General features: G+C 42.6%; 1 protein-coding gene across 6 annotated transcripts in view; it reads left to right on the top strand.

The window, feature by feature from the left end:
- Positions 1-26,371, top strand: part of HSF2BP (heat shock transcription factor 2 binding protein) — a 136,907-nt gene that overhangs the window by 51,729 nt on the left and 58,807 nt on the right. For 5 of the 6 annotated variants that reach the window (XM_057505055.1, XM_036912147.2, XM_057505066.1 and 2 more), the window contains one exon: positions 7,168-7,285. The exons of the other annotated variant lie outside the window; for it this stretch is intronic. In XM_057505055.1, coding sequence (XP_057361038.1) covers positions 7,168-7,285 — 118 coding nt within the window. The remainder of the gene's footprint in view (positions 1-7,167; positions 7,286-26,371) is intronic. 6 annotated transcript variants of the gene reach the window in all.

Below are 26,371 nucleotides of genomic sequence, written 5' to 3'. Positions count from 1 at the left end.
GCTGACCAGACACTTTGTTAAAACTGGTAACTGACTCTTCCTTGCTGGCTTGTATGGCATCTGGCATCTGCTCCAGATATGTAAATACTTGCCTCACATCTCTCCTTGGGGCACCTGCCCCTTCTGGTTTTTCTTATTAGATTGAACCCCGAGCCTCAACTCTCTGAAGTGTTCAAGGCAAGTTGTGATTTTCCAGTTTACTTTCCCTGCCTGCTTAAAGAATGGAGGTGTAACTCTTTCCAGTTTATTGTATCCTAAGCAAAATCTGAAAGCCACAGGTTTGTTTAAGCATTAAATTGTTGTATTTCTTACTCACCCACCATTCTTAATAATAGGTTAATATTGTGGCAAGGGGCTGGCCTTTTTAGGCCCAGCTCACCCACTTTGCAGGGTGTGAATTCTCTGGACTTCATTTTCTTCATTCTCAGAGTAGAATAGTAATGCCTCTCTGTATGCCTGACACAGTGTGGTGGGCATTCTGCTGAACTCAGGCAGGTGAGAGCACATTGTAACCATGGTGCTGTATGACATAGAGGACATGATTGTCTGCAGTAACTTTTATAAGAGGATTAATATAGAACTTAATGGAAGATGGCAAACTGTTATCACAGTCCCATAAAGATTAATTCACTTAGCTTGCAAGTAGAAAACTTGTTCTTCTATCTACTGTTTCTTTTTGATTATTTGAAGTCATAATTGTGCTCTTTGCCTCTTAATCCTGGTTTATTCATTCCAACAATATTAGATGATGATTACAGAATAGAAATTTCTTTTTGATTATTGCCAGTTTATGGGCAGGACTGGGTCCAGTTATCCTTTCATGGATGTAAGAGGCCCGCAGAGTTGACAACAGAGTACCCTGTGTCAGGGGCTGTGCCTGCTCCTGGCCCTGGCATCCTCCACATCCTCTTCCCCTCCTCCACACTGGCATTGACACAGGGAAGAGGACGGATGTGAGCTGAGCACCCGTGTCCCACTCTGCTTGCACCACTCCTAGCCTGTGTTCATCTTCCAAGAGGAGAGTCTTAGCCCCAGGCGAGGATGCAGTTCTGGACCCTGATCTGGGGGGTTCTCGGATCCCCTAGTCCAAGTCTGCAGTGAAGAGGCTGCGGATGGGTGCTAGGACAGTTTCTGCCTTTTGGCTATTTCAGGCGATGCTGCTGGGAGCGTCCATGCTAAGTTGCATATGAACGCGTCTTTGGTTCTTGTGGGCATATACCAGGAGTGAAGTTGCGGGGTCCTGTGATAGTTCTGTGAGTTCTGTGTTTCACTTTTGGAGACTCTGCCAGACAATTTTTCACCATGGCTGTACCGTCTTACATCCTGGCTGCTACTCCTGCCCATGTCAGAACAGTCTGTGGTTTTCTGCGTGAGGGATCTTTGATATTGTAGGTGCTGGGTTCGTCGAGCTCTGGGGGAGATCATCAGGAGCCGTCGTGGCCTCTCAAAGGTGAGGCTGGCTTGTAGAGAGCTGATTTTCAGTTTGAGCACCAATAGCTATGATTTCATCCTGTCTCTCTGAATCATCTGTTGAGTCAGCTGCCAGGACAACAGCCAAACAGAACTTCAAACTCAGGTAACAAGTACACGACAAGTGTAGCTTGAGGCGTCCTGAAGAGGAGGACACACTGGGGCTGCACCCAGGGTGACTTCAGGACCAGCCTGGTGGTGCCCGTGTTTGCTCTGGGGACAAGACCCCTCAACAGGCAGCGCTAAGTGAGGCTTTGGAGTAGGGGCATCCTCCCCAAGCTCTGCCCTGGTGGATGCTTCTAGACTGCAGTTTCTATGTTCCTTGTGTGTGGCTCTGACATGTTTGGTTCAGTCCAATCGTATAGATATCTTGCTAATTCAGAAAAATTGGTGTCTATTACCTGCAGTATCCAGTTCATCATGGAAATTCTGTCTCTCAGTGGTTGTTCTTGGTTAATTTTGGCTACTTCGTAACCTTTCCTTCCATAATGCCCTTCCTTCAGTTGACAGAGGTGGCCTACATAATGAACTGTTGTTTTGTGGAATTGGAGTGTTTCCTGAGAAGCTCATGTCCCTTTTTAAAAGCTGGTCCAGTGAGGAGATGAAATGGCCAACCTTAGAGCTTTCTAGATCATGGTGCCTGTGAGGAGGCTCTACTTCCTGGGTCAGAGGATTCCTCCACAGGGGCTCCCTGTACCCTTAAAGTCTGGGATAAAGACTTGAGAGAAGTAGGATGGAATTCGATTGAATCCCTGGGGACATCACTTTCTGGAAGAACTGTTGATTTTTAAGTAAAGGCAACTAAATTGACCAACTTTGTAGGATTGGAAACTGAAGAAACCTGAGTATTGATCTGTTCCTATAAAGCATTTGGCTTTAGGTGGGCCAAAGAGAGGATGGCATTCGGGCTAGGCTCTGTAGCAAAGTGGGGTGTAATTATTCTGTTGTTCATAAATCTGTATCCTTGACATTAGGCTTTTTTAAAACAGGTAACATAGTGTGATGGCAGGGACAGGTACATGGAATTTCTGGTTCTTTTTCTTTCAGGTGGATCACAGTTGGCCTGCATCTTTCTATGGCTCAGCTCTAGAGAATATTTAGGAAGTGAGGTGAAGGTGTAGGGGGATCAGCTGGCCTCTTCTGGCTTTTACTCCAATTATTTGATTCTGTCCATAGAATCTTTTTCCCATAGGGATTTTGGGGCCATAGTTAATTCTTTGATTATTTCTTGAATGACTCATAGTGTGGGCAAATTAACCTTCAGATCGGCTGTCATTTTTGTATAGGGGAATTTTCTGGAACTTCTGAAAAATCGTCCTTCTACAGAAGGATGTTGCTGTCGTCAGTCTCGGTTGCAGAGTAAATCTCTATTCACTAAATGTTGCAGGGCTCGTGGAGAGAAGGAAGGTGGGTCTTTCTGGTAATGGTCCCAGAGTCAGTTACAGGTTTGGAGAAATGAAGGTTTCTGGGAGTCTTCCTTCCCTCAGAGTACAGCAGAGGGTGAGAGGAGGCACTGGGAGCCAGCTGGAACCGCGGAGCTGCGCTCGGGGATGAGCCATGGGAGATGAGCCTTTCGCTTGGAGCTGTTTTCTTCCTGGTGAATCAACAGGTGGTAGCGTTTGCCTGGAAGTAAACCCATGCCATCAGATGCCTTGCCATTGATTTTTCTGTGACTGGACTTCCTAACAGTGGGCATTCTCACTCCTCAGTGGAGACTCACCTAGCCTGGTGGGGCAGGTGTTACAGGGGAAGGCATGCACAGATGAGAAGAGATGTGGGAACCCCTCCTGGCGTCAGGCAAACAGCAGCCAACGGAGGACAGTAGGCTCATCTCTCTCAGTGGCCCTCAGGTTACAGAATGCTTCTCTCTAACACGACCTCCTTGCACAGAAACCAAGTCAGCCACATAGGAGAGAAACCGAATTCTAGGAGCCACTTCCCAAGGGGACGGGACAGCCCCTCCAGCCCTGAGGAGGCTTCTGTAAATAGTATTCAGAGGCAGACGGAGGTCTGCCCTTGGCCCTCACTCCCACTCCTCACACGGATAATTGACTTGGTAAGAAATCATCACAAGGAAGGCAAAGAAACAAAAACCAAACAATAAAACAGGGTCGCAGTATTAACATCAGAGGAAACTTGCTTATGTTTCTTTCAGAAAATACGGAACACTGTTAAGTGCTGCAGGTAAGAAGTTTATAGGAAACAGGTCTGGGATGAGCAGTGGAGACTAAGTAATCCATTAAACATGAAAATTATATCCCTATTATTATTAATTTACTTTTTAATAGCTTTACTGAGATGTAATAATATACCTGGCAATTTTCAAATTTAAAGTATACAATTCTATGGCTCTAGTATATTCCTGTAGTTGTACATCCCACATACACACCGAATCTATATCTATACACAGAACAAGAAGCTAGGGCTGAGTGAGCAGCTTCTGCACAATGAGGGGGAGAAAGACCACATAGAAAATGACCATGGAGATGTGGCAGCTGCAAGAATAGGGAGGGATGCCCCTGAGGGACTCAGGCAGATTCTCTTGCCCCTGGGCATGGAAAAAATAGCTGTAGTTTAAAGAGCAACCGGACTCCCAAGTGAAGGAAGCTGATTTTCAGAACTAAAGCATCAGCTCTAGACATAACCGAGGCAGCCTCCTAGCCCCTGCCCACTGGGGGTCCAGCAGTCCCACCAGTCACCAGTGGAGAAGAAAAATGCACACCTATGTTTATTACAGCATTAGTTACAGTAGCCAAGATACAGAAGCAATCTTAAGTGTCTGTTGATAAATGGATGGGTAAGGAAGATGTGTGTATACAAGGTGAAATATTACTCAGCCATAAAAAAGAATGGAATCTTGCCATTTGCAACAACACGGATGAACCTAGAGGGTATTATGCTAAGATAAATAAGTCAGAGAAAGACAAGTACCATATGATTTCACTTATAACTGGAGTCTAAAAAACATTGTCAAATCAGAAACGGAGTTAAACAGAAAAGGCTGGTGGTTGCAATGGGAGGATGGGGAGATGGGCAAAATAGGCGAAGGGGATAAAAGAGGTACAAACTTCCGATTATAAAATGAATAAGTCACAGGGCACAGCATAGGAAATGCAGTCAATAATGTTGTACTAACTATATGGTGACCCGTGTAACTACACCTATTGTGAGCATTTTGTAACATATATAATTGTTGAACCACTATGTTGTACACTTGAAACTGATACAATGCTGTATATCAAGTATACTTCAATAAAAAATAAGTAAAAGAAAAACCTTGAAAAAGTAAGTACATTTTAACAGAAAATTAAGCCAGCAGTCTCTCATGGTCCTAGAGTTGACTCATAAGCATGCCAGACACATTGATGCAGACGAGAGCTATTTGTGTAGGAATTCCTTCACATCTTCTTCACGTCAGGGTCTGCCCTTCAGTTCCTGATCCCAGTGAGGTGCAGGGTTGGCATCTGCTGTTAGACACTGGATGCCTGGTGCGGGACCTCCCCCACCAGTCAAGTGGCTATGTTTGTTGAGTGGCTGTGTCTGCTGTGACTCACTTTTTTTTTTGCGCTGTGAATTTTTTTTTCAGTGATGTCTTAGTGATGTTTCTGTGTAACAGACCAAAACTTCAGGGAGTGAACAGCTGGTGGCTTGAGGCATCTTTCTCTCTCCTCATGTAGTCTTAGAGTTTTTCCACCTTGTGCTCCTTCTATGGTCTGCATCTCTGGTGGCCTCAGGATAGGCAGATTTTTCTTTCCTAGCGACTCAGTACTCCTAAAGCAAGTGGTGAGAGACCAAGGATCCTTCCTACGTCACCTTGAGAGCCACACAGTGTAGTTCTGCTGCATTCTGCTGGTGACACATGAGTCATGGGGCAAGGGTAACCCAAGGGTCTGCATACCAGAGGCATGGTTGGGTGGAGAGTCATCCCTGCTGGAAACTGGCTACCAAAGTGCACAGCCACAATGTGTGCTTAAGTGCCAGGCACCCATGTGGAATCTGCTATGGTCACGTGGAGAATGCTCTCCCCTGAAAAACCATCTGAAAATGATGCTACAAGTATATGATGCAAATACTTAAATCTTCATTCACCCCCAGATACTTCTTTGGTAAAACTAGAAAATGCAGTCATCAGGTAGGTTCACATTCAATGGACAAAGAAGGTTGGTTTGTGTCACTGAATGGTCCTGTCCTCAGTCAAGTTATAGGTACCATGAAATTGTATACAGGTAACACAGTACCAGTACATGAGGCACACATGGCTGGGAAGACAAGCAGAAATGGGAAAAAATCTGTTAGTTAGAAGACTTTAATATACCTCTGTTGATCCTTCTTAGTTCAGATCAATAAAAGTAAATAGGAATGTCCAAGACCTGATTCCATAAAGTTGATCTGCTAGCATAGATGAAATTTTTTTTTTGAGAGGGCATCTCTCATATTTATTGATCAAATGGTTGTTTACAGTTAACAACAATAAAATTCTGTACAGGGGACTCAATGCACAATCATTAATCCACCCCAAGCCTAATTCTCATCAGTCTCCGATCTTCTGAAGCACAACGAACAAGTTCTTACATGGTGAACAAATTCTTACATAGTGAATAAGTTCTTACATGGTGAACAGTACAAGGGCAATCATCACAGAAACTTTCAGTTTTGATCATGCATTAAGCATAGATGAAATTTGATATTCTGCGATCAGATCACAGTTAATCAAAGGCAGAGCAAGTAATGATAAAATCCATCCTCTGTTCTTGATGATTATTAGCAAACAAAAAGTAGAAGAGAACCTCCTTAAACTAGTAAAGATTATCGACCAGAATCATCCTTCAGACATCACCCTCACTGAATTACTAGAAGCATTTCTGTTAAGTCCGGAGGATGACAGGGCTGCTGCTGCCTGCTTCTCTTCCACCTTGACCTGCTCACTTGAGGGAGGAGCTTTAGTCACTTTGAGTCATGGTTTTACTGTTAGACCTGGCTAAAGAAAGATCCTGCCAGCATGTACATAAACAGACTTGCATCGCTGGTGCGCCCCTGCAGGCATTTGGAAATGCTGACACAGGCAGTGTTTGCTGCCACATGTCCAGGGAGAGCTGGGGTAACTCCTTGGTCTGGTCTCCAGGGTGCCTCTGGAGGACCCCAGCATGAAGAAGCATGATACTTGCTGACCCCCAGTAAGATGTAAAATTTAGAAAAAGTGTTTTTCAGAATCAGTTTCCATGCTGTCTTTTGACCTCATGATTTCAGTTTGGTATCATGGTTTAAAGTTATTAGGATTTCACTCGTGGGGATTGAAAGTAGATTTTCATGTCCTTGGTCCCAGATGACGTCATCAGGCTGCACCTTCTGTTTGGATCCTGACTGCCCATAGCTGTTTGGTCCAGTACCCAGAGCTGGGTGTCTACTTGCTGAGCTGCGGTCCGGCTGCAGGTGTCTTTGGATCGGAGTGCTCTGTTCTGCTAATAAGGCATTTGCTAATCACACAGGACATTACTCTCTGTCTTACTGTTGTGGCTGCCAGTTGCTCTTTCTGGGCTGTTGCTCTGTGGATAACACCATTTTTTAGTGCCTTGTGGGCTATTATGTGTTTTCATTTTGCCTGTCCAAAGGAAAGCAATGGCATGTACTCTCGTGGACAAGCTTTTCTAGATTCTGCAGCGACAGTGACTGACGCTTGGTTTTGTCTTTCTGTTGCAGACGTTGCTGCCATAGCCTGTGGTCGTGAATTCCTGGTTAACTCCAGTCGGGTGCTCTTGGACACCATACTGCAGCTTCTGGGGGACCTGAAGCCAGGACAGTGTACCAAACTCAAAGTGTATGGTGGATAGTAGTAAAAAGCTCATGTTGATTTACATATTGGTTGGAATTCACTTGTTGGGCCTCTTTTTCAAGTAAACACAGTTAACTTGGCAGTTGTTCTAAAAAATAGAAGAAACAAATTGCCTGAAGAATTAAGGGACACACTCCATACTATTTTAGAAAAATAATATAAGCAAAAGGAGTGTTCTCCTTTGAGAGACATAAGAGAGCCCCAAATGCTATCATGTGATACTTCAGAGTTTTATTATTTACCTCAAAATGAACTTAAATAGTATTTGTTATGGTGGTAGCCCTCTTCCAGGTACCAAAATCTGTATTCATTTTTTATTGCATGACAGATCACTGCAAACTGAGTGGCCACAAACATCTGCCGTACAGCCCTGGAGGAGAGCAGCCTGCGGGGGTTTCTGCCTGGGAGCTCGCATGGCCAGAGTCAAGGTGTTGCCCAGGCTGTGCTCTCTCCCAGCAGCCCCGGGCATGAGTCTGCTCCCAAGCATATTTGGGTTTTCTGGCAGAATCCAGCTCCCTGCATCTGTAGGACTGAGGTCCCTATTTCCTTGGCTGTCAGGTGGGGCCACTTTCAGCCTCTAAGACTGACTGGACTTCTTATCACATGACTCCACCCCATCTTCAAGCCACAACAGCACCCTGTATCCTCCTTACACGTGGAACCCCTTGGGCTCCTGCTGCCAGCACAGTGTCTGCATTAATTCTCCACCGTGTCCTTGGCACTCAGTAGCTCAGTCCGTTACCTAGAGTGTTGCGGCTTTGTGTGTCTTGCCTGCCACATGTTTCTGCAGCTATGCCCACATCCAGGGCCAGGCACCAGGAGCTCAGAGGGCCTCAGTTCCTTCCAGTGGTGAGGAAGGTTCTCTTCCTCAAAGTTCAGGTTGCCTGGGGGCTCCCACCGCTGTATGGTCCCTGCCAGCAGATGCCTGTCCACTCCTACTCCTACTCGTTTTCTGGTGCTCCGCGCGGGTCAGCTGGTCAACCCTCCTGGGCCTGAGGGTTTGAGTGGCAAGCTCACTGCTGGTTGGCGGTTCTGACAGTTTAGGTCTTCTCCCCAAGCTGCCTGCTGCCCTTTACTTTTCAGGGTTTCACATAGCTGCTCCATGTAATCCGTTCAGAATTTACAGCATTCAGTGGAAGCAAGAGGATGGGATGTATTTACTCCATCTTACCTAGAAGCAGACTCTACAGTCCGTTTGGTGTTTTGTACTAACAAATGTATGTGCCTGAACAATACATGTAATACAGTGCAGGAGAACTTACACAGTCCTGTGTGTATTTTTACAGGGTGCCTAAGGATCTAGTTCTTTTAAATAACTTACATTAAAAGAGCTGTACCATTTGGATTGTCTTTCCCCTGACTGAGACATTTAAGTTATTTTCAGGTTTTATTCTATAAGTATAATGCTGCAGTGCACATCTCCAGCAAATACTTCCTTGCTAAGTGGTATGAGAGCCCCTCTGGGGGTTTTTCCAGAGTGGGATGTTGGAGAAGCAGGGCACGCACATTTACAGTTTTATGAGATGCTGCCAGATCGGTCCCAAGGCAAGCACTTCCACCCGCTCTGTCAGTGTTCTGGGATTCCTACACCCTCATCGACACTTCATTATATATTCTTACAAAGAATATTTGCATTGTCTATTTATATTGTTTGTCTGTCCGTTTGCCTATCTGTTTAGATTTAGATTGCCAGTGAGGTTGAGACTACTCTTCACATGTTAACATTTGAGCTTTTTTCTGTGAATTACCAGTTCATGTCTGTTGCCCTTTTTCTATTGGGTTGTATTTTTCTTAATGATTTGCTGCTTTGCTTTATGTATTCTGGATACTTAACTATTGTCTCTTTTGTTTCTGTGGGCTGTGCAAGGTCAGTGTTTATGGGACCAGCTAAACCCCTGCTCTGATTTCTAAGGTGAAGCTCTATGTGAGAGCTGGATCTCTTCTAGCCTCTCTGGTTCCAGTACATGGAGCGCTGTGCATCTGCACACTAATGAGCTCTTGTCCTTTGCAATGGGAGATTGCTTTCAGAGACATTCGCTTCCTCTCTTGGCAGTCTCCTACCGACTACTGAGCAAAGCCCAGGTGCGGAGGATCAGCCTTGTCCCCACTTGGGATCTCTGCATGCACCGGCCCGAGGCAGGCCTTCTCACTCTGATCTTTGGCTGTCTTTTAATTTTGCATGCCTTGTTCACTTTCTTCTTCACGCTTAGGTCCAACCTTGAGTCTTCTGGGACTAGGCCCTTTCTTTCTCCCTACCCCAACCCCAAGGACCATTTTTGTGCTATAAGTATTTCCTTTTCTTTTTGGCTTCTCCATGCCTTGACTGTAACTTGCTTCTTCTTGGGGATTTTGCTTTCCTTGCCACCTGCATAATCAAAGGCTTCTCTCATCCTCAGAGGTGGGAATTAAAAAAAAAAGACATTTTTTTTATAGCAGTTTTAGTTTCACAATAAAATTGAGAGGAAGATGTGGAGATTTCCCGTGTACCTCCTGTTCACAAACATGTATAACCTTTGCCGTTGTCAACATCACTCACCAGTATGGTACATTTTTCACCAAGGTTGAACCTACATTGACACATCATAATCACCCAGAGACCATAGTTTATGTAGGCGTTTACTCTTGGTTTTGTACATTCAGTGCTTTTAGACAAATGTATTATATAATATCATCATTATAATTCAACAGAGTATTTTTACTGCCCTAAAACTCCTCTGCTATCTATTCATCTCTTCCCCACCTCTGGCAACCATAGTTACTATCTCCATAGTTTTGCCTTTTCCAGAATGTGCTATAGTTGGAAACCTTCTCAGATTGGCTTCTTTCACTTAGTGATACACATTTAAGGTCTTTCATATCTTTTCATGTCTTGATAGCTCATTTCTTCTTAGTGCTGAATAATATTCCATTATCTGGATGGCCCTCAGTTTGTTTATCTACTCACCCAGTGAAGGACATCTTGGTTGCTTCGATGTCTGGGCAATTATATATAAAGCTGCTGTAAAAGTTCATGTGTAGGTTTTTGTATACACATGAAGTTTTCAGCTCCTTTGGGTAAATACCGAGGAATGTGATTGTTGTATCATATGGTAAGAGGATATTTAGTTTTCTAAGAACCTTGCAAATTGTCGTCCAAGTGGCCGTACCACGCTACATCTCAATCAGCAATGATTAGAGATCCTGTTGCTCCACATCTTCAGCAGCATTTGGTGTTGTCAGTGTTCTGGATTTTGCACATTCTAGTAGGTGTGCAGTGGCATCTCGTTTTAGTGTGCGTTTCCCTCATGACATACGATGCGGAGCATCTTGTCAGCTGTGTGTCAGCTGTCTGTGTGTGTTCTCTGGTGAGGAGCCTGTTATGGCCTTTGGCCCATAAAAATTTTGATGTTTAAGAGTTCTTTGCATATTTGTATGATAGTTCTTTATCAGATAGGTCAGTTTCAGATATTTTCTCCTACTCTGTGGCTTGGCTTTTCACTTGGTTGCCATTATCTTTCACAAAGCAGAAGTTTTTAATTTTAATGAAGTTGAGGTTATCGATTATTTTTTCTTGTGAATTGTGTCTTTCGTGTTGTATCTAAAAAGGCACCACCTCACAGATCACTTAGGTTTTCTCCTATGTTATCTTCCAGGGCTTTTAAAATTGTGCATTTTATATTTAGGTCTGTGATCCAGTTTGAATTTTTGTGAAAGGTGTAAAGTCTGTGTCTAAATTCATTTTTTTTTGTATGTAAATGTTCAGTTGTTCCAGCACCATTTTTTGAAGAGGCTGTCTTTGCTCCATTGTATTGCCTTTGTTCCTTTGTTGAACATCAGCTAGCTAACTATATTTATGTGGGTCTATTTCTGGGAGCTCTGGTTCCATGGGTCTGTTTGTCTGTGTTACTGCCGGCACCAACCACACTGTCTTGATTACTGTAGCTTTAGAGTAAGTCTTGGAGTTGGTTATTGTCAGTCCTCCAGCTTTGTTCCTTTCCTTCAATATTGTCTTGGTGATTCTGGGTCTTTTGCTTCTCCATATAAATCTTAGAATCTATTTGTCAATATCCATAAAATAACTCACTGGGGTTTTGATTAGGATTGCATTGAATCTGTACATTAAGTTGGGAAGAACTGACATCTTGACAGTATTGAGTCTTTCTATCTATGAATATGGGATATATATTTATTTAGTTCTTTGATTTCTTTCATCATAGTTTTGTAGTTTTCCTCATATAGATCTTGTATTTTTAAATTAAATTTATCCCTGAGTATTTCATTTTTTGGGGGGTGCTAATGTGAATGTAAATGGTATTGTGTTTTTCATTTCAAATTACACTTGTACATTTTTGTTATACTGGAAGGTAATTGATTAATATTGTACCCTGCAATCTTGCTATAATCCTGTTACTTCCAGGAGGGTTTTTTTGTTTGTTCATTCCTTCATATTTTCTACATAGATGGTTGAACAAAGACAGTTTTATGTCTTCATTCCCAGTCTGTATACCTCATTTCCTTTTCTTGTTTTATTGCATCAGCAAGGACTTCCAGTATGATGTTGCAAAGGAGTGGTGAGAGGGGACATCCTTATCTTATACCTGATCTTAGTGGGACAGCTTTGAGTTTCTCACCATTAAGTTTGTTAGCTGTAGATTTTTTGTAGGTAGTCTGTCAGGTTGAGTTGTTATCCTCTATTCCTAGTTTACTGAGAGTTTTTATCATGGATGGGTGTTAGATTTTGTCAGATGCTTTTTCTGCATCTATTGATATGATTACATGATTTTTCTTTTTTAGTATGTTGATGTGATGTATTATATTAACTGATTTTCTAATTTTGAACCAGACTTGTATACCTGAGATAAATCCTACTTGCTCATGATACATAATTCTATTTATACTTTTTGGATTTAATTTGCCAATATTTTGTTGAGGATTTCTGAGAGATGTTGATCTATAGTTTTCTTGTAATGTCTTTGCTTGGTTTTGGTATCAGGGTAATGTTGGCCTCATAGAATGAGTTAGCAATTATTCCCTCTACTTCAGTCCTCTGTAGAGAATTGGTATAGTTTTCTTAAATGTCTGGTAGCATTTACCAGTGAACCCATTTGGATCTGAGGCTTTCTTTTTGGGAGGTTATTACATATTAATTCAATTTCTTGAGTAGATAAAGACCTATACAGATCATCTATTTCTTCTTGTGTGAGTTTTAGCAAATTTTGTCTTTCAAGGACTGGTCCATTTCATCTAAATTATCAAATTTGTATGTATAGAATTGTTGATAGTATTTGATTATTGTCCTTTCAATTCCCACAGGATCTGTAGTGGTGTCCCTTCTTGCATTTCTGACATTAGTCACATATATCTTGCCTTTTTTATTTAGCTAGCCTGGTTAGAGGCTTGTCAGTTTAATTGATCTTTCAAAGAACCCACTTTTGGTTTCATTGATTTTTCTCTGTTGATTTCCTGTTTTCGATTTCATTGATTTTTGCTCTAATTCTTCTTTCTTTTCTTCTGTATAGTTTGGATTTAATTTTCTCTTCCTTTGCTAGTTTCCTAAAGTGGAATCTTAGATTATTGATTTGAGATCTTTCCTCTTTTCTATATATGCATCCAGTGCTATAAATTTCCTTCTAGGCCCTGCTTTTGCTGCATCACACAAATTTTAACAAGTTGGTTCTCATTTTCATATAGTTCAAAATATTTTTTATTTCTCTTGAGATTTCTGCTTTGACCCATGTGTTAACTTAGAAATGTGTTGTTTAATCTCTGCTATTTGGGGATTTTCTGGTTATCTCTCTGTTAGGGATTTTTAGTTTAATTCCATTGTGGTTTGGGAGCAGATATGGTATTATTTCTGTTATAATTTGTTAAGGTGTGTTCTTGCCCCAGAATGTGGTCCCTCTTGGTGATGCTGAATGTTCCATGTGAGCTTGGGAAGAATGTGCATTCTGCTGCTGTTGGATTAAGTCTGTAGGTGTCAGTCATATCTAGGTGATCGATGGTGTTCAGTCCAGCTGTGTTCCTTACTGATTTTCTGTCTACTGGGTCTGTCCTTTGCTGATAGAGGGCTGTCGGAGTCTCCAGCTCTGACAGTGGGCTCATCTGTTTCTCCTTGCATTCTATCACTTTTTGCCTCACAGTTTGATGCTCTGTTGTTAGGTGCATATACCTTACTAATTGTCATGTCTTCTTGGGGAATTGACCACTTTATCATTATGTGCTGCCCCTCTTTATCCATGATAATTTCCCTTGCTTTGAAGTCTGCTCTGTCTGAAATTAATACAGCTACTCCTGCTTTCTTTTGATTGCTGTTAACATGGCATATTATTCTCTATCCATTTACTGACAATCTGTATGTCTTTAAAGTGGGTTATTGGTAGACAACGTGTAGGTGAGTCTTGTTTTTTGATCCACTCTGACAATCTGTCTTTTAATTGGTGCTTCAGAACACTGATGCTCAAAGTGGTTATTGATATAGTTGGATTAATGTCTGATGTATTTGTTACTATTTTCTATTTGTTGCCCTTAGTCTTTGTTCCTGTTTTTGTCTCCCAGTCTTTTCCTTCCTTTTGTGGTTTTAGTTGAGCATGTTATATGATTCCATTTTGCCTCTTTTCTTAGAATATCAGTTACATTTCTTTATTTGTTTTAATTTTTTTAGTGATTGCTTTACAGTTTACAATACATTTATAGCTAATCCAAGTCCACTTTCAAGTAATAATACACAATTGCACTTATAGGGTGAGTGCCTTCAGATAATGAAATAACCCCACTTAGTCTTTGTTCCTAGGTGTCAGTCATATCTAGGTGATCGATGGTGTTCAGTCCAGCTGTGTTCGTTACTGATTTTCTGTCTACTGGGTCTGTCCTTTGCTGATAGAGGGCTGTCGGAGTCTCCAGCTCTGACAGTGGACTCATCTGTTTCTCCTTGCAGTTCTATCACTTTTTGCCTCACAGTTTGATGCTCTGTTGTTAGGTGCATATACCTTACTAATTGTTATGTCTTCTTGGGGAACTGCTCCTGTTCCTTGTATTGTTGCTGGTATTCATGTCACTTACACATAAGCATATATATGTATTTGTATATGCATGCAAACATAAGATAATACATAAGCATACATAATCAAATACTATTACTTTGAACAAACTATTACATAATTAGATCAATTAAGAATAAGAAAACCAAAAGTTTTTACTTAACTGTCACTATTTCTTTTTTTATTGCTTTTCCTTGTACATCGAATTTCTGACCTATGCTATGGTCTGTCTCTCTAAAGAACTCTTACATTTCTTACAAGGCAGGTCTGCTGGCAACAAATTCCAGTTTTTGTTTGTTTGAGAAAGTCTTTCTCTTTTCACTTTTTAAGGATAATTGCACTAGAAACACAATTCTAGGTGGGTTTTTTTTCTCTCAATGCTTTAAATATTTCACTCTACTCTCTTCTTGTTTGTGTGTTTCTGAAAAGTTGGATACAGTTCTTTGTTCCTGTGTAGGTAAGGGTTTTTTTCTGTGGCTTTTTTTCCGGATGTTTTCTTTATCTTTGACTTTCTGCAGTCTGAAAATGGTATGCCCAAGTGTAGTTTGTTTCTGTATTTACCCTGGTTGGTGTTCTCTGAGTTATGGTTTGGTGTGACATTAGTGTGGGAAATTCTCAGCCATTATTGTTTCAAATACTTCTTCTCTTCCTCTCTCTCTTCTCTTTCTGGTGCTCCCATTATGTGTATGGCATACCTTTTGTAGTTGTCCCACAGTCCTTGGATATTCTTTTTTTTTTTTTTTCTCAGCCTTGGTTCTCTATTCATTTCAGTTTTGGGAGTTTCTATTACAGTATTTTCTACTTCAGAATTCTTTCCTCAGCCATGTCTAGTCTGCTAGTAAGCCTGTGAAAGGCAGTCTTCTTTTCTGTTACAGTGTTTTTGATCTCAGGCATTTCTTTTTGGTTCTATCTTAGGATTTCTGTCTTTGCTCACACTTGCCCACCTGTTCTTGCATGCTGTCTGCTTTATCTGTTAGTACCCTTAGCATATTAATTGCAATTGTTTTAAATTTCTTCTCTGATAATTCCAACGTCCCTGCCATGTCAGAGTCTGGTTCTGATGCTTGCTCTGGTTCTTCAAACTGTGGTTTTGCCTTTTAGTATGCCTTGTAATTTTCCTCTATAACCAGAGATGATGTCCTGGGTAACAGGAACTGCTAGAAATAGGCCTGTAGTAACATGGTGAGGTTTGGGGGTTGTTGGACAGCCCTCTGATTAGGACTCCATCTGGCAGTGAGCCTGTGCCTATGGACATGAGCTGCACAAGTACCCTCAGTATTTCTTCCCCCTCAGGAAGTGGGACAGGGTGGCTGGAGTGGGCTGGAGTTGGGGATGTCCCTTTCCGGGACTGGTCAGGCTCTGGCTAACTAGCTGCCCCTGGGGGTGGGCCTGGCTGGGAAGAACAGAGTTCTCTTTTTCCCACAAAGTGGTTCTTTTTGCCTTCTCTCAGCTGTGGAAACCTGGTTGAGCTCCTGGAGGTAAATTTTATGATTTGTGAGGCCTCCCAAACCTTGCATGGTGACCGGGTCGCCCTGGAGGTTTCGCTTTCAGGTCTGTTTGCTTTGGGCCTCCAGCAACTTCTTGATGAGGCTCAGATATTCCTCCCTGTGCTCTGGTTCCCGGGATTCCACCTGTAAGTCTGTGCTCTGGTAAAGCCGTGACCCTCTGTAGTCGCTTGTCTCTCCGATCTTGGAGGCAGTGACTCGCCCTGTGTGCTCTCCTCTCTTATGGATCCAAGAAGTGCTGTTGATTTTTCAGTTTGTTCAGCTTTTCACTTGTTAGAATAGAGTGGTGACGTCCAAGCTCCTTATATTGAAATTTGAATCTGGAAATCCTGGCTTTCATTTGTTAAGTCCAAAAAAATTTATTTCTCTTCCACTTCATGCAGAGACTTCCTTCTCCAGCATTCAAGCAGCCAGTTACCTCAGCATCACCCTCTCTCACTTCCCTCATTCCCTGAGCCTGTGTCTGGTGGCTTCCTCCTCCCCCATTTCCTGCTGCCTTGAATGACTTGAACATCACTGTGGTGATTCATCAGCAGTCTGATGTCAAGGTCACTTGCCTTTCTGCGCTCAAGATGTTAAGCACTCTTCACTGTAAGTAATCCACTCCTGCAGTCACAGCCTGGACTTGGTTCAGCTTCTGAAATGGTAAACTGCGTCGTAGCAACACACACGTCTCTGTTCCTGCTCCTTTCCCCTCATTCCCTTAAGTCCCCTGGGAGGGCCTCTCCTCATGACTTCTCTTTCCTTCTAATCTCCCCTTCCTTCTAGCTCACCTGGACCCCATTGTGGAGCTCATGAGTGTTTCTCTGTTCTTCTGTCAGCAGCTGCAGATCCCCTCACTGCCATTTCCCGATGCACTGGCCGGGCGCCAACCACCCACCCTCTCCTGTCCTGCACCCAAGGTGGTTTAGGGGCGCTGAGAAGAAGGCTCCTGAGTGCACACCCTGCCCCTGCGGCCACTCCTGGTCTGGAGCACCCTTGCAGCCCTTTCTCTGTGCCCTGATCAGACCCCACTTAATCTCCGCATTGGCTAGCCCTGACTTTAGATTCTCTCTGGCCATTTTGCTGCTGATGGGTTCTCTGCAGAGGGATACCAGAACATGGCTTTCCTCCTGCCCCTATGGGATGGATGAGGGTGTGGGCCTGAGCTTGTTCATCTCAGCTGCTTCACTGTTTGCACCCCTCTCCTTTCTTCTCTCACGTGTCAGGGGAGCCTGTGGCCCTGTGGGCTGTTGGGGTGAGTGGCACCCCTCTAGTGTTGGTCAGCTGCCCTCTGAGGTTTGCCCAGTTAGTTGTCTCTTGGTCAACTTTTTCAAGTCTTATGTCTCCATTGGCTCCTCTTCAGCCTTTGTCCTCCCAGTTGTGCTGTGACACCTTTCAGCCGAACCCTGGGGTCCACATTAGGCCATTTTCCAGCTTTGCTGCCATTTGGGAGGCCTTAGGTTACCATGACAGGGCACATTTTCCCAGAATGAAGGGCTGGCTTATGGTGCCTGTTCCTGTGGCTTCCCCTTGACATCCCCATGGGCCCTGTGGGTATGTGGGGCACTGGGGCAAACACCCATAGGGAGACAGGTGGGAGATTATTGTGACTTAGCCTCTGAATTCCTTTGGTGTTGCGTCCTCTCAGGCTGTGTGATTCCTTGCTGGCCCGGTCTGTCTGCTTATGTTTAGACCCTTTCATCTCTCCAGGCCTCCACACTTGCAGAGCTGGTAGCCAGACGCACCTGCTGACCAGGGCGCCTCTTGAAGAGCTTGCGCTGCCAGCAGGGTGGCCGGCTTGCTGTTTGCTGTAGTTGTGTATCTTCTCGGGCCTGGCCTCCCTGCCCTCAGAGGGATCACTGTTGTTCCACACGAGCCAGGATTGTGTTCTCTGTTGATAATTTTTACATTTGCATCTGCCTCTCAGGTGCCTGTGTGCAGCCCAGGCCGACCCTAGACCAGGCTCGTCAGCCACGGCTGGGATTCAGTGCTGCCAGCTGGCGGCAAGCCCGCTTCTCCGTGTTTTGACCAAGTCACTCAGCAGTGGGGTGTGATGTGTTGGGCTGCCCCCGTCATCCCAGCATCAGCCCTTTTCCTTCCACCTCCAGCTGTGGGTCATCCAGGCTGGCACGTGCATGGCCTGGACAGGCAGGGTGACTTTGAGTCTTCAGAGGGCCACTGAGGTGTGCTGCCGCTGAGACTGGGGCAGTGCATCCTGGGACTGTCCTGGCTGCGTCTGTCTTTGTCCCTGCTCTCATATGGATTTTTTTTTTTTTTTTTTTTTTTTTTATTGAAGGGTAGTTGACAACAGCATTGCATTACATTAGTTTCAGGTGTACAACACAGCGACTCAACATTTATATACATGATAATTCTAGGTACCAGGTATCACCATACCAAGTTGTTACAATATTTTGACTATATTCCTTATGCTATACATTACATCCCGGTTACTTATTTATTTTACAATTGGAAGTGTGTTTATATATATATATATATATATATATATATATATATATACATATATATATATTGTGAGGGCATCTCTCATATTTATTGATCAAATAGTTGTTAACCACAATAAATTTCTGTATAGGGGAGTCAATGCTCAATGCACAATCATTAATCCACCCCATGCCTAATTTTCGTCAGTCTCCAATCTTCTGATGCATAACGAACAAATTCTTACATGGAGTACAAATTCTTACATAGTGAATATGTTACATGGTGAACAGTGCAAGGGCAGTCATCACAGAAGCTTTCGGTTTTGTTATTGCATTATGAACTATACACAGTCAGTTCAAATATGAATATTCATTTGATTTTTAAACTTGATTTATATGTGGATACCACATTTCTCTATTATTATTATTTTTAATAAAATGCTGAAGTGGTAGGTAGATACGAGATAAAGGTAGAAAACAGAGTTTAGTATTGTAAGAGAGCAAATGTAGATGATCAGGTGTGTGCCTGTAGACTATGTGTTAATCTGCGCTAGATGAGGGCAATAAACATCCATGTATGCAGAAGATTTCTCTCAGAACATGAGGGGGGAGGTTCTAAGCCTCACCTCTGCTGCTCCCCATTTTCTCAACAGATGGCCCCCTGCGACTATGCCTGTCTTAGGTTGTTCCTCCCTTGAGGAATCTTACCCGTCTCTGGCTAACCAGTCATCTTCCGGGGCCATACAGGGAAATGTTAAGTTGGTAAGTGAGAGAGAAGCCTTATCGTTTGAAAAGGTTAGCTTTTTACTTCTTTGCATATTTATGCCCTGTGGCTTCTATGCCCAGCTTTTGTCTTGAGGTGTCTTTACCACTTGGAAGAATTATGATACTCGGTAAATTCGACATGTGGCACGAGTTCTATTTAAAGGTTGTGATTAGGTAGGAAGAAGAAAAGCTACAGAAGTAGCAGGCAGAAGAAAACCTGGGAAGATTGATTATTTCTTTGACATATCTTCTTGTAGAGTAACTTCAGCATGGATAGGTTTTAAACGACTAATTAAATTGTGCAGACACATTAACATAATAGGAATATAGTTACCTAACCAAAGCATACCTGTAATTACCAGCCATGTCCAGTGAACCCAAGAAAACCAGTTAGGCACCTTAGGCATTTGTGAAAACTTATCTATGATATGGTGGATATTGTCCGACTGAACTTAAACAGTCTGAGAGAATTCAGATAAACTAGAACACCCCATTCCTGGGGACTGTTCATATCCCATATGTTCTTTTAATGATAAATAGTCTGTGGTTGTAAGATTTTGGAGTGCTACAATTTGCACTTCTCCTAATTCTTGGTTGAGTTCCAACAGTATAGATCCAGTCCATTTTTTGTTTTACTGCATGCACAGGCCAGCCTAGATATCACCTTCATCTTTCCCATGGCAAGTCTAGGAACTGGTGGGATGAGTGCATCTACACCTGTGACAGTGCGTGGATCTTTGTTGAAGTTTTTTTTTTTTTTTTTTTTTTTTTTCTGATCATCTTCTGTCATGAGTCTTCCCGAGAGTGCTGATGTTGGAAGTTCTTTTTCATATCGTATCTTAGTTCATTTTCGGGGTAGCCAAATTAGGCTTTGATCCTCTGTATAAACACATACAGACCCTTTGCCTACACTTTTATATGTCCTTTATATCATTGTGTAGAACTCATTAGAGGTCACCACATAGGAACTGCATTTTTTTTTTAAATCATTAATCTACACTTACATGACGAATACTTTGTTTACTAGGCTCTCCCCTATACCAGGTCCCCCCTATATACTCCTTTACAGTCACTGTCCATCAGCGTAGCAACCTGTTGTAGAATCACTACTTGTCTTCTCTGTGTTGTACAGCCCTCCCCTTTCTCCCACCCCGCTATGGATGCTAATCTTAATACCCCTTCTTTTTCTGCCCCCCCTTATCCCTCCCTACCCACCCATCCTCCCCAGTCCCTTTCCCTTTGGTACCTGTTAGTCCGTTCTTGAGTTCTGTGATTCTGTTGCTGTTTTGTTCCTTCAGTTTTTCCTTTGTTCTTATATTCCACAGATGAGTGAAATCATTTGGTATTTCTCTTTCTCTGCTTGGCTTGTTTCACTGAGCAAAATACCCTCCAGCTCCATCCATGTTGCTGCAAATGGTTGGATTTGCCCTTTTCTTATGGCTGAGTAGTATTCCATTGTGTATATGTACCACATCTTCTTTATCCATTCATCTATCGATGGACATTTAGGTTGCTTCCAATTCTTGGCTATTGTAAATAGTGCTGCGATAAACATAGGGGTACATTGGTCTTTCTCATACTTGTTTGCTGCATTCTTAGGGTAAATTCCTAGGAGTGCAATTCCTGGGTCAAATGGTATGTCTGTTTTGAGCATTTTGATGTACCTCCATACTGCTTTCCACAATGGTTGAACAAGTTTACATTCCCACCAGCAGTGTAGGAGGGTTCCCCTTTCTCCACAGCCTCGCCAACATTTGTTGTTGTTTGTCTTTTGGATGGCAGCCATCCTTACTGGTGTGAGGTGATACCTCATTGTAGTTTTAATTTGCATTTCTCTGATAATTAGCGATGTGGAGCATCTTTTCATGTGTCTGTTGGCCATCTGTATTTCTTTTTTGGAGAACCGTCTGTTCAGTTCCTTTGCCCATTTTTTAATTGGGTTATTTGTTTTTTGTTTGTTGAGGCGTGTGAGCTCTTTATATATTCTGGACGTCAAGCCTTTATCGGATGTGTCATTTACAAATATATTCTCCCATACTGTAGGGTTCCTTTTTGTTCTATTGATGGTGTCTTTTGCTGTACAGAAGCTTTTCAGCTTAATATAGTCCCACTTGTTCATTTTTGCTGTTGTTTTCCTTGCCCGGGGAGATATGTTCAAGAAGAGGTCACTCATGTTTATGTCTAAGAGGTTTGTGCCTATGTTTTCTTCCAAGAGTTTAATGGTTTCATGACTTACATTCAGGTCTTTGATCCATTTTGAGTTTACTTTTGTATATGGGGTTAGACGATGGTCCAGTTTCATTCTCCTACATGTAGCTGTCCAGTTTTGCCAGCACCATCTGTTGAAGAGACTGTCATTTCGCCGTTGTATGTCCATGGCTCCTTTATCAAATATTAATTGACCATATATGTCTGAGTTAATGTCTGGATTGTCTAGTCTGTTCCATTGGTCTGTGGCTCTGTTCTTGTGCCAGTACCAAATTGTCTTGATTACTATGGCTTTATAATAGAGCTTGAAGTTGGGGAGTGAGATCCCCCCTACTTTATTCTTCTTTCTCAGGATTGCTTTGGCTAATCGGGGTGTTTGGTGGTTCCATATGAATTTTTGAATTATTTGTTCCAGTTCATTGAAGAATGTTGCTGGTAGTTTCATAGGGATTGCATCAAATCTGTATATTGCTTTGGGCAGGATGGCCATTTTGACGATATTAATTCTTCCTAGCCATGAGCATGGGATGCGTTTCCATCTGTTAGTGTCCCCTTTAATTTCTTTTAAGAGTGACTTGTAGTTTTCAGAATATAAGTCTTTCACTTCTTTGGTTAGGTTTATTCCTAGGTATTTTATTTTTTTTGATGCAATTGTGAATGGAGTTGTTTTCCTGATTTCTCTTTCTGTTGGTTCATTGTTGGTATATAGGAAAGCCACAGATTTCTGTGTGTTGATTTTGTATCCTGCAACTTTGCTGTAGTCCGATATCAGTTCTAGTAGTTCTGGGGTGGAGTCTTTAGGGTTTTTTATGTACAGTATCATGTCATCTGCAAATAGTGACAGTTTGACTTCTTCTTTGCCAATCTGGATTCCTTGTATTTTTTTGTTTTGTCTGATTGCCGTGGCTAGGACCTCTAGTACAATGTTAAATAACAGTGGGGAGAGTGGGCATCCCTGTCTAGTTCCCGATCTCAGCGGAAATGCTTTCAGCTTCTCGCTATTCAATATAATGTTGGCTGTGGGTTTTTCATAGATGGCCTTTATTATGTTGAGGTACTTGCCCTCTATTCCCATTTTGCTGAGAGTTTTTATCATGAATGGATGTTGAACTTTGTCAAATGCTTTTTCAGCATCTATGGAGATGATCATGTGGTTTTTGTCTTTCTTTTTGTTGATGTGGTGGATGATATTGATGGACTTTCGAATGTTGTGCCATCCTTGCATCCCTGGGATGAATCCCACTTGGTCATGGTGTATGATCCTTTTGATGTATTTTTGAATTCGGTTTGCTAAAATTTTGTTGAGTATTTTTGCGTCTACGTTCATCAGGGATATTGGTCTCTAGTTTTCTTTTTTGGTGGTGTCTTTGCCTGGTTTTGGTATTAGGGTGATGTTAGCTTCATAGAATGAGTTTGGGAGTATCCCCTCCTCTTCTATTTCTTGGAAAACTTTAAGGAGAATGGGTATTATGTCTTCCCTGTATGTCTGATAAAATTCCGAGGTAAATCCATCTGGCCCGGGGGTTTTGTTCTTTGGTAGTTTTTTGATTACCGCTTCAATTTCGTTGCTGGTAATTGGTCTGTTTAGATTTTCTGTTTCTTTCTGGGTCAGTCTTGGAAGGTTGTATTTTTCTAGGAAGTTGTCCATTTCTCCTAGGTTTCCCAGCTTGTTAGCATATAGGTTTTCATAGTAGTCTCTAATAATTCTTTGTATTTCTGCGGGATCTGTTGTGATTTTTCCTTTCTCATTTCTGATACTGTTGATTTGTGTTGACTCTCTTTTCCTCTTAATAAGTCTGGCTAGAGGCTTATCTATTTTGTTTATTTTCTCGAAGAACCAGCTCTTGGTTTCATTGATTTTTGCTATTGTTTTGTTCTTCTCAATTTTATTTATTTCTTCTCTGATCTTTATTATGTCCCTCCTTCTGCTGACCTTAGGCCTCATTTGTTCTTCTTTTTCCAATTTTGATAGTTGTGACATTAGACCGTTCATTTGGGATTGCTCTTCCTTTTTTAAATATGCTTGGAGTGCTATATACTTTCCTCTTAAGACTGCTTTTGCTGTGTCCCACAGAAGTTGGGGCTTAGTGTTGTTGTTGTCATTTGTTTCCATATATTGCTGGATCTCCATTTTCATTTGGTCATTGATCCATTGATTATTTAGGAGCGTGTTGTTTAGCCTCCATGTGTTTGTGAGCCTTTTTGCTTTCTTTGAACAGTTTATTTCTAGTTTAATGCCTTTGTGGTCTGAAAAGTTGGTTGGTAGGATTTCAATATTTTGGAATTTACTGAGGCTCTTTTTGTGTCCTAGTATGTGGTCTATTCTGGAGAATGTTCCATGTGCACTTGAGAAGAATGTGTATCCTGTTGCTTTTGGATGTAGAGTTCTGTAGATGTCTATTAGGTCCATCTGTTCTAGTGTGTTGTTCAGTGCCTCTGTGTCCTTACTTATTTTCTGTCTGGTGGATCTGTCCTTTGGAGTGAGTGGTGTGTTGAAGTCTCCTAGAATGAATGCATTGCATTCTATTTCCTCCTTTAGTTCTGTTAATATTTGTTTTAGGTATGTTGGTGCTCCTGTATTGGGTGCATATATATTTATAATGGTTATATCCTCTTGATGGACTGAGCCCTTTATCATTATGTAATGTCCTTCTTTGTCTTTTGTTACTTTCTTTATTTTGAAGTCTGTTTTGTCTGATACCAGAATTGCAACACCTGCTTTCTTCTCTCTGTTGTTTGATTGAAATATCTTTTTCCATCCCTTGACTTTAAGTCTGTGCACGTCTTTGGGTTTGAGGTGAGTCTCTTGTAAGCAGCATATGGATGGATCTTGCTTTTTTATCCATTCTATTACTCTGTGTCTTTTGATTGGTGCATTCAGTCCATTTACATTTAGGGTGATTATTGAAAGGTATGAATTTATTGCCATTGCAGGCTTTAAGTTTGTGGTTACCAAAGGTTTAGGGTTAGCTTCTTTACTGTCTTACTGTCTAACTTAACTCGCTTGTTGAGCTATTATAAACACAGTCTGATGATTCTTTATTTCTCTCCCTTCTTATTCCTCCTCCTCCCTTCTTCATATGTTGGGTGTTTTGTTGTGTGCTCTTTTTAGGAGTGCTCCCATCTAGAGCAGTCCCTGTAGGATGCCCTGTAGAGGTGGTTTGTGGGAGGCAAATTCCCTCAACTTTTGCTTGTCTGGGAATTGTTTAATCCCTCCTTCATATTTAAATGATATTCGTGCTGGATACAGTAGTCTTGGTTCGAGACCCTTCTGTTTCATTGCATTAAGTATATCATGCCATTCTCTTCTGGCCTGTAGGGTTTCTGTTGAGAAGTCTGATGATAGCCTGATGGGTTTTCCTTTGTAGGTAACCTTTTTTTTCTCTCTGGCTGCTTGTAATACTTTGTCCTTGTCTTTGATCTTTGCCATTTTAATTATTATGTGTCTTGGTGTTGCCCTCCTTGGATCCCTTGTCATGGGAGTTCTGTGTACCTCTGTGGTCTGAGAGGCCATTTCTTCCCCTAGTTTGGGGAAATTTTCAGCAATTATTTCTTCAAAGACATTTTCTATCCCCTTTTCTCTCTCTACTTCTTCTGGAATACCTATGATTCTTATATTATTCCTTTTAGATTGATCACTCAGCTCTCTTAAAATTCTTTCATTCCTGGAGATCCTTTTATCTCTCTCTGCATCAGCTTCTCTGCGTTCCTGTTCTCTGTTTTCTAGTCCATTAATGGTCTCTTGCATCTCGTCCATTCTGTTTTGAAGTCCTTCCAGAGCTTGTTTTATTTCTGAATTCTCCTTCCTTAGTTCTTGCATATTTCTCTGCAAGTCCATCAGCATGGTTATGACTTTTGTTTTGAATTCTTTTTCAGGAAGACTGGCTAAATCTATCTCCCCAGATTCCTTCTCAGGGGAAGATGTAGCAGATGCCGAAGCTGTCTGGGTTAGTCTTGTCTGGATCATATTTTTTTGCCTTTTCATGTTGACAGGTGCTATTGACTGTCAGCTGGGAGGGCCAAAATTTTCACTTGCTACTGGCCTTTCTTTACTGGGACAACTGCGACCCCTAGTGGCTTGTGTTGGGTAATTGCGTGTAGAGTGGGTCTTTGTGTCTTGCCTGGCCGGAAGGGAGAAATTTCCCTTTCTGTGGGCGGAATTTGTCTCAGGCTGCTTCTCTGCTTTTGCAGCGCCCGGTGGGGTAATGGATGGGGGGGCTGCTTGACTGTTTGCCTCCGTGAGGGGTCTCAGAGCTGTTGCCCAGGGGGTTAGTGCACCCGGTTTTCCCTGTAATTTCCAGCTGCTGTACTGTGACCTGGGTTGTTTCCGTCAAGCTGTTAAGTCCCTGTCCCTTTAAGATTTTCAAAAAGCCCCCGCTTTTCTTTGTCACAGGGGCATCAGCTTCAGCACCCGCTCAGAGGTCTTACTCCCTGTTCCCCCAGTATCCAGGGCCCCCTGGGTACGTACTGTGTCTGCGCTCTGGCCCGGATGGCTGGGGCTGGGTGTTCGGCAGTCCTGGGCTCCGTCTCCCTCCCGCTCTGCCTGCTCTTCTCCCGCCGGGAGCTGGGGGGAGGGGCGCTCGGGTCTCACCGGGCCGGGGCTTGGATCTCACCCCTTTCACCAGGCGCTGGGTTCTCGCTGGTGTAGCTGCAGTCTGGCCACTGTCCTGCGTCTTCTGGTCTCTCTTTTAGGGCTAGTTGTGTTTGTTGTATTTTCAAAAGTATATATGTTTTTGGGAGGAGATTCCCACTGTCCTACTCACGCCGCCATGTTGGCTCCGCCTCTCTCGTATGGCTTTGAGGTCACCATCCTCCTTGACATTCAGTAGGAGCTCAACAGAGAAAGCTTTTGTTCCATGCTGGGTGTCTGGGTCTCAGGGGTTAGGGCTACTACTAGCCTTCTAAGTGCCTCCTATTTTCTTCTACTTAACTTTCTTATTAACTTTTTTCTCATCACCCATCCTTCATCATGACTTTACCAATCCTAATTGGTACACATATGTGCCCAGCACATGCCACCGTGTCGGAACCAGGGAACTTACGGGATATGTGGTCAAGAAGGGGGACAGCAGCTCTGCAGAGCTGTTTTCTGTCCCCACACGTAGTGGAGAGTTACAAAATGCCCCTGGAGTTTGGGGTGTACTTGGTCCT

Source organism: Manis pentadactyla, chromosome 1 (genome assembly GCF_030020395.1).
Source record: "Manis pentadactyla isolate mManPen7 chromosome 1, mManPen7.hap1, whole genome shotgun sequence".
NCBI lineage: Eukaryota > Metazoa > Chordata > Mammalia > Pholidota > Manidae > Manis > Manis pentadactyla.
Note: the sequence above shows the minus strand (reverse complement) of the source record. Positions and strands in the feature narration are given on the sequence as shown.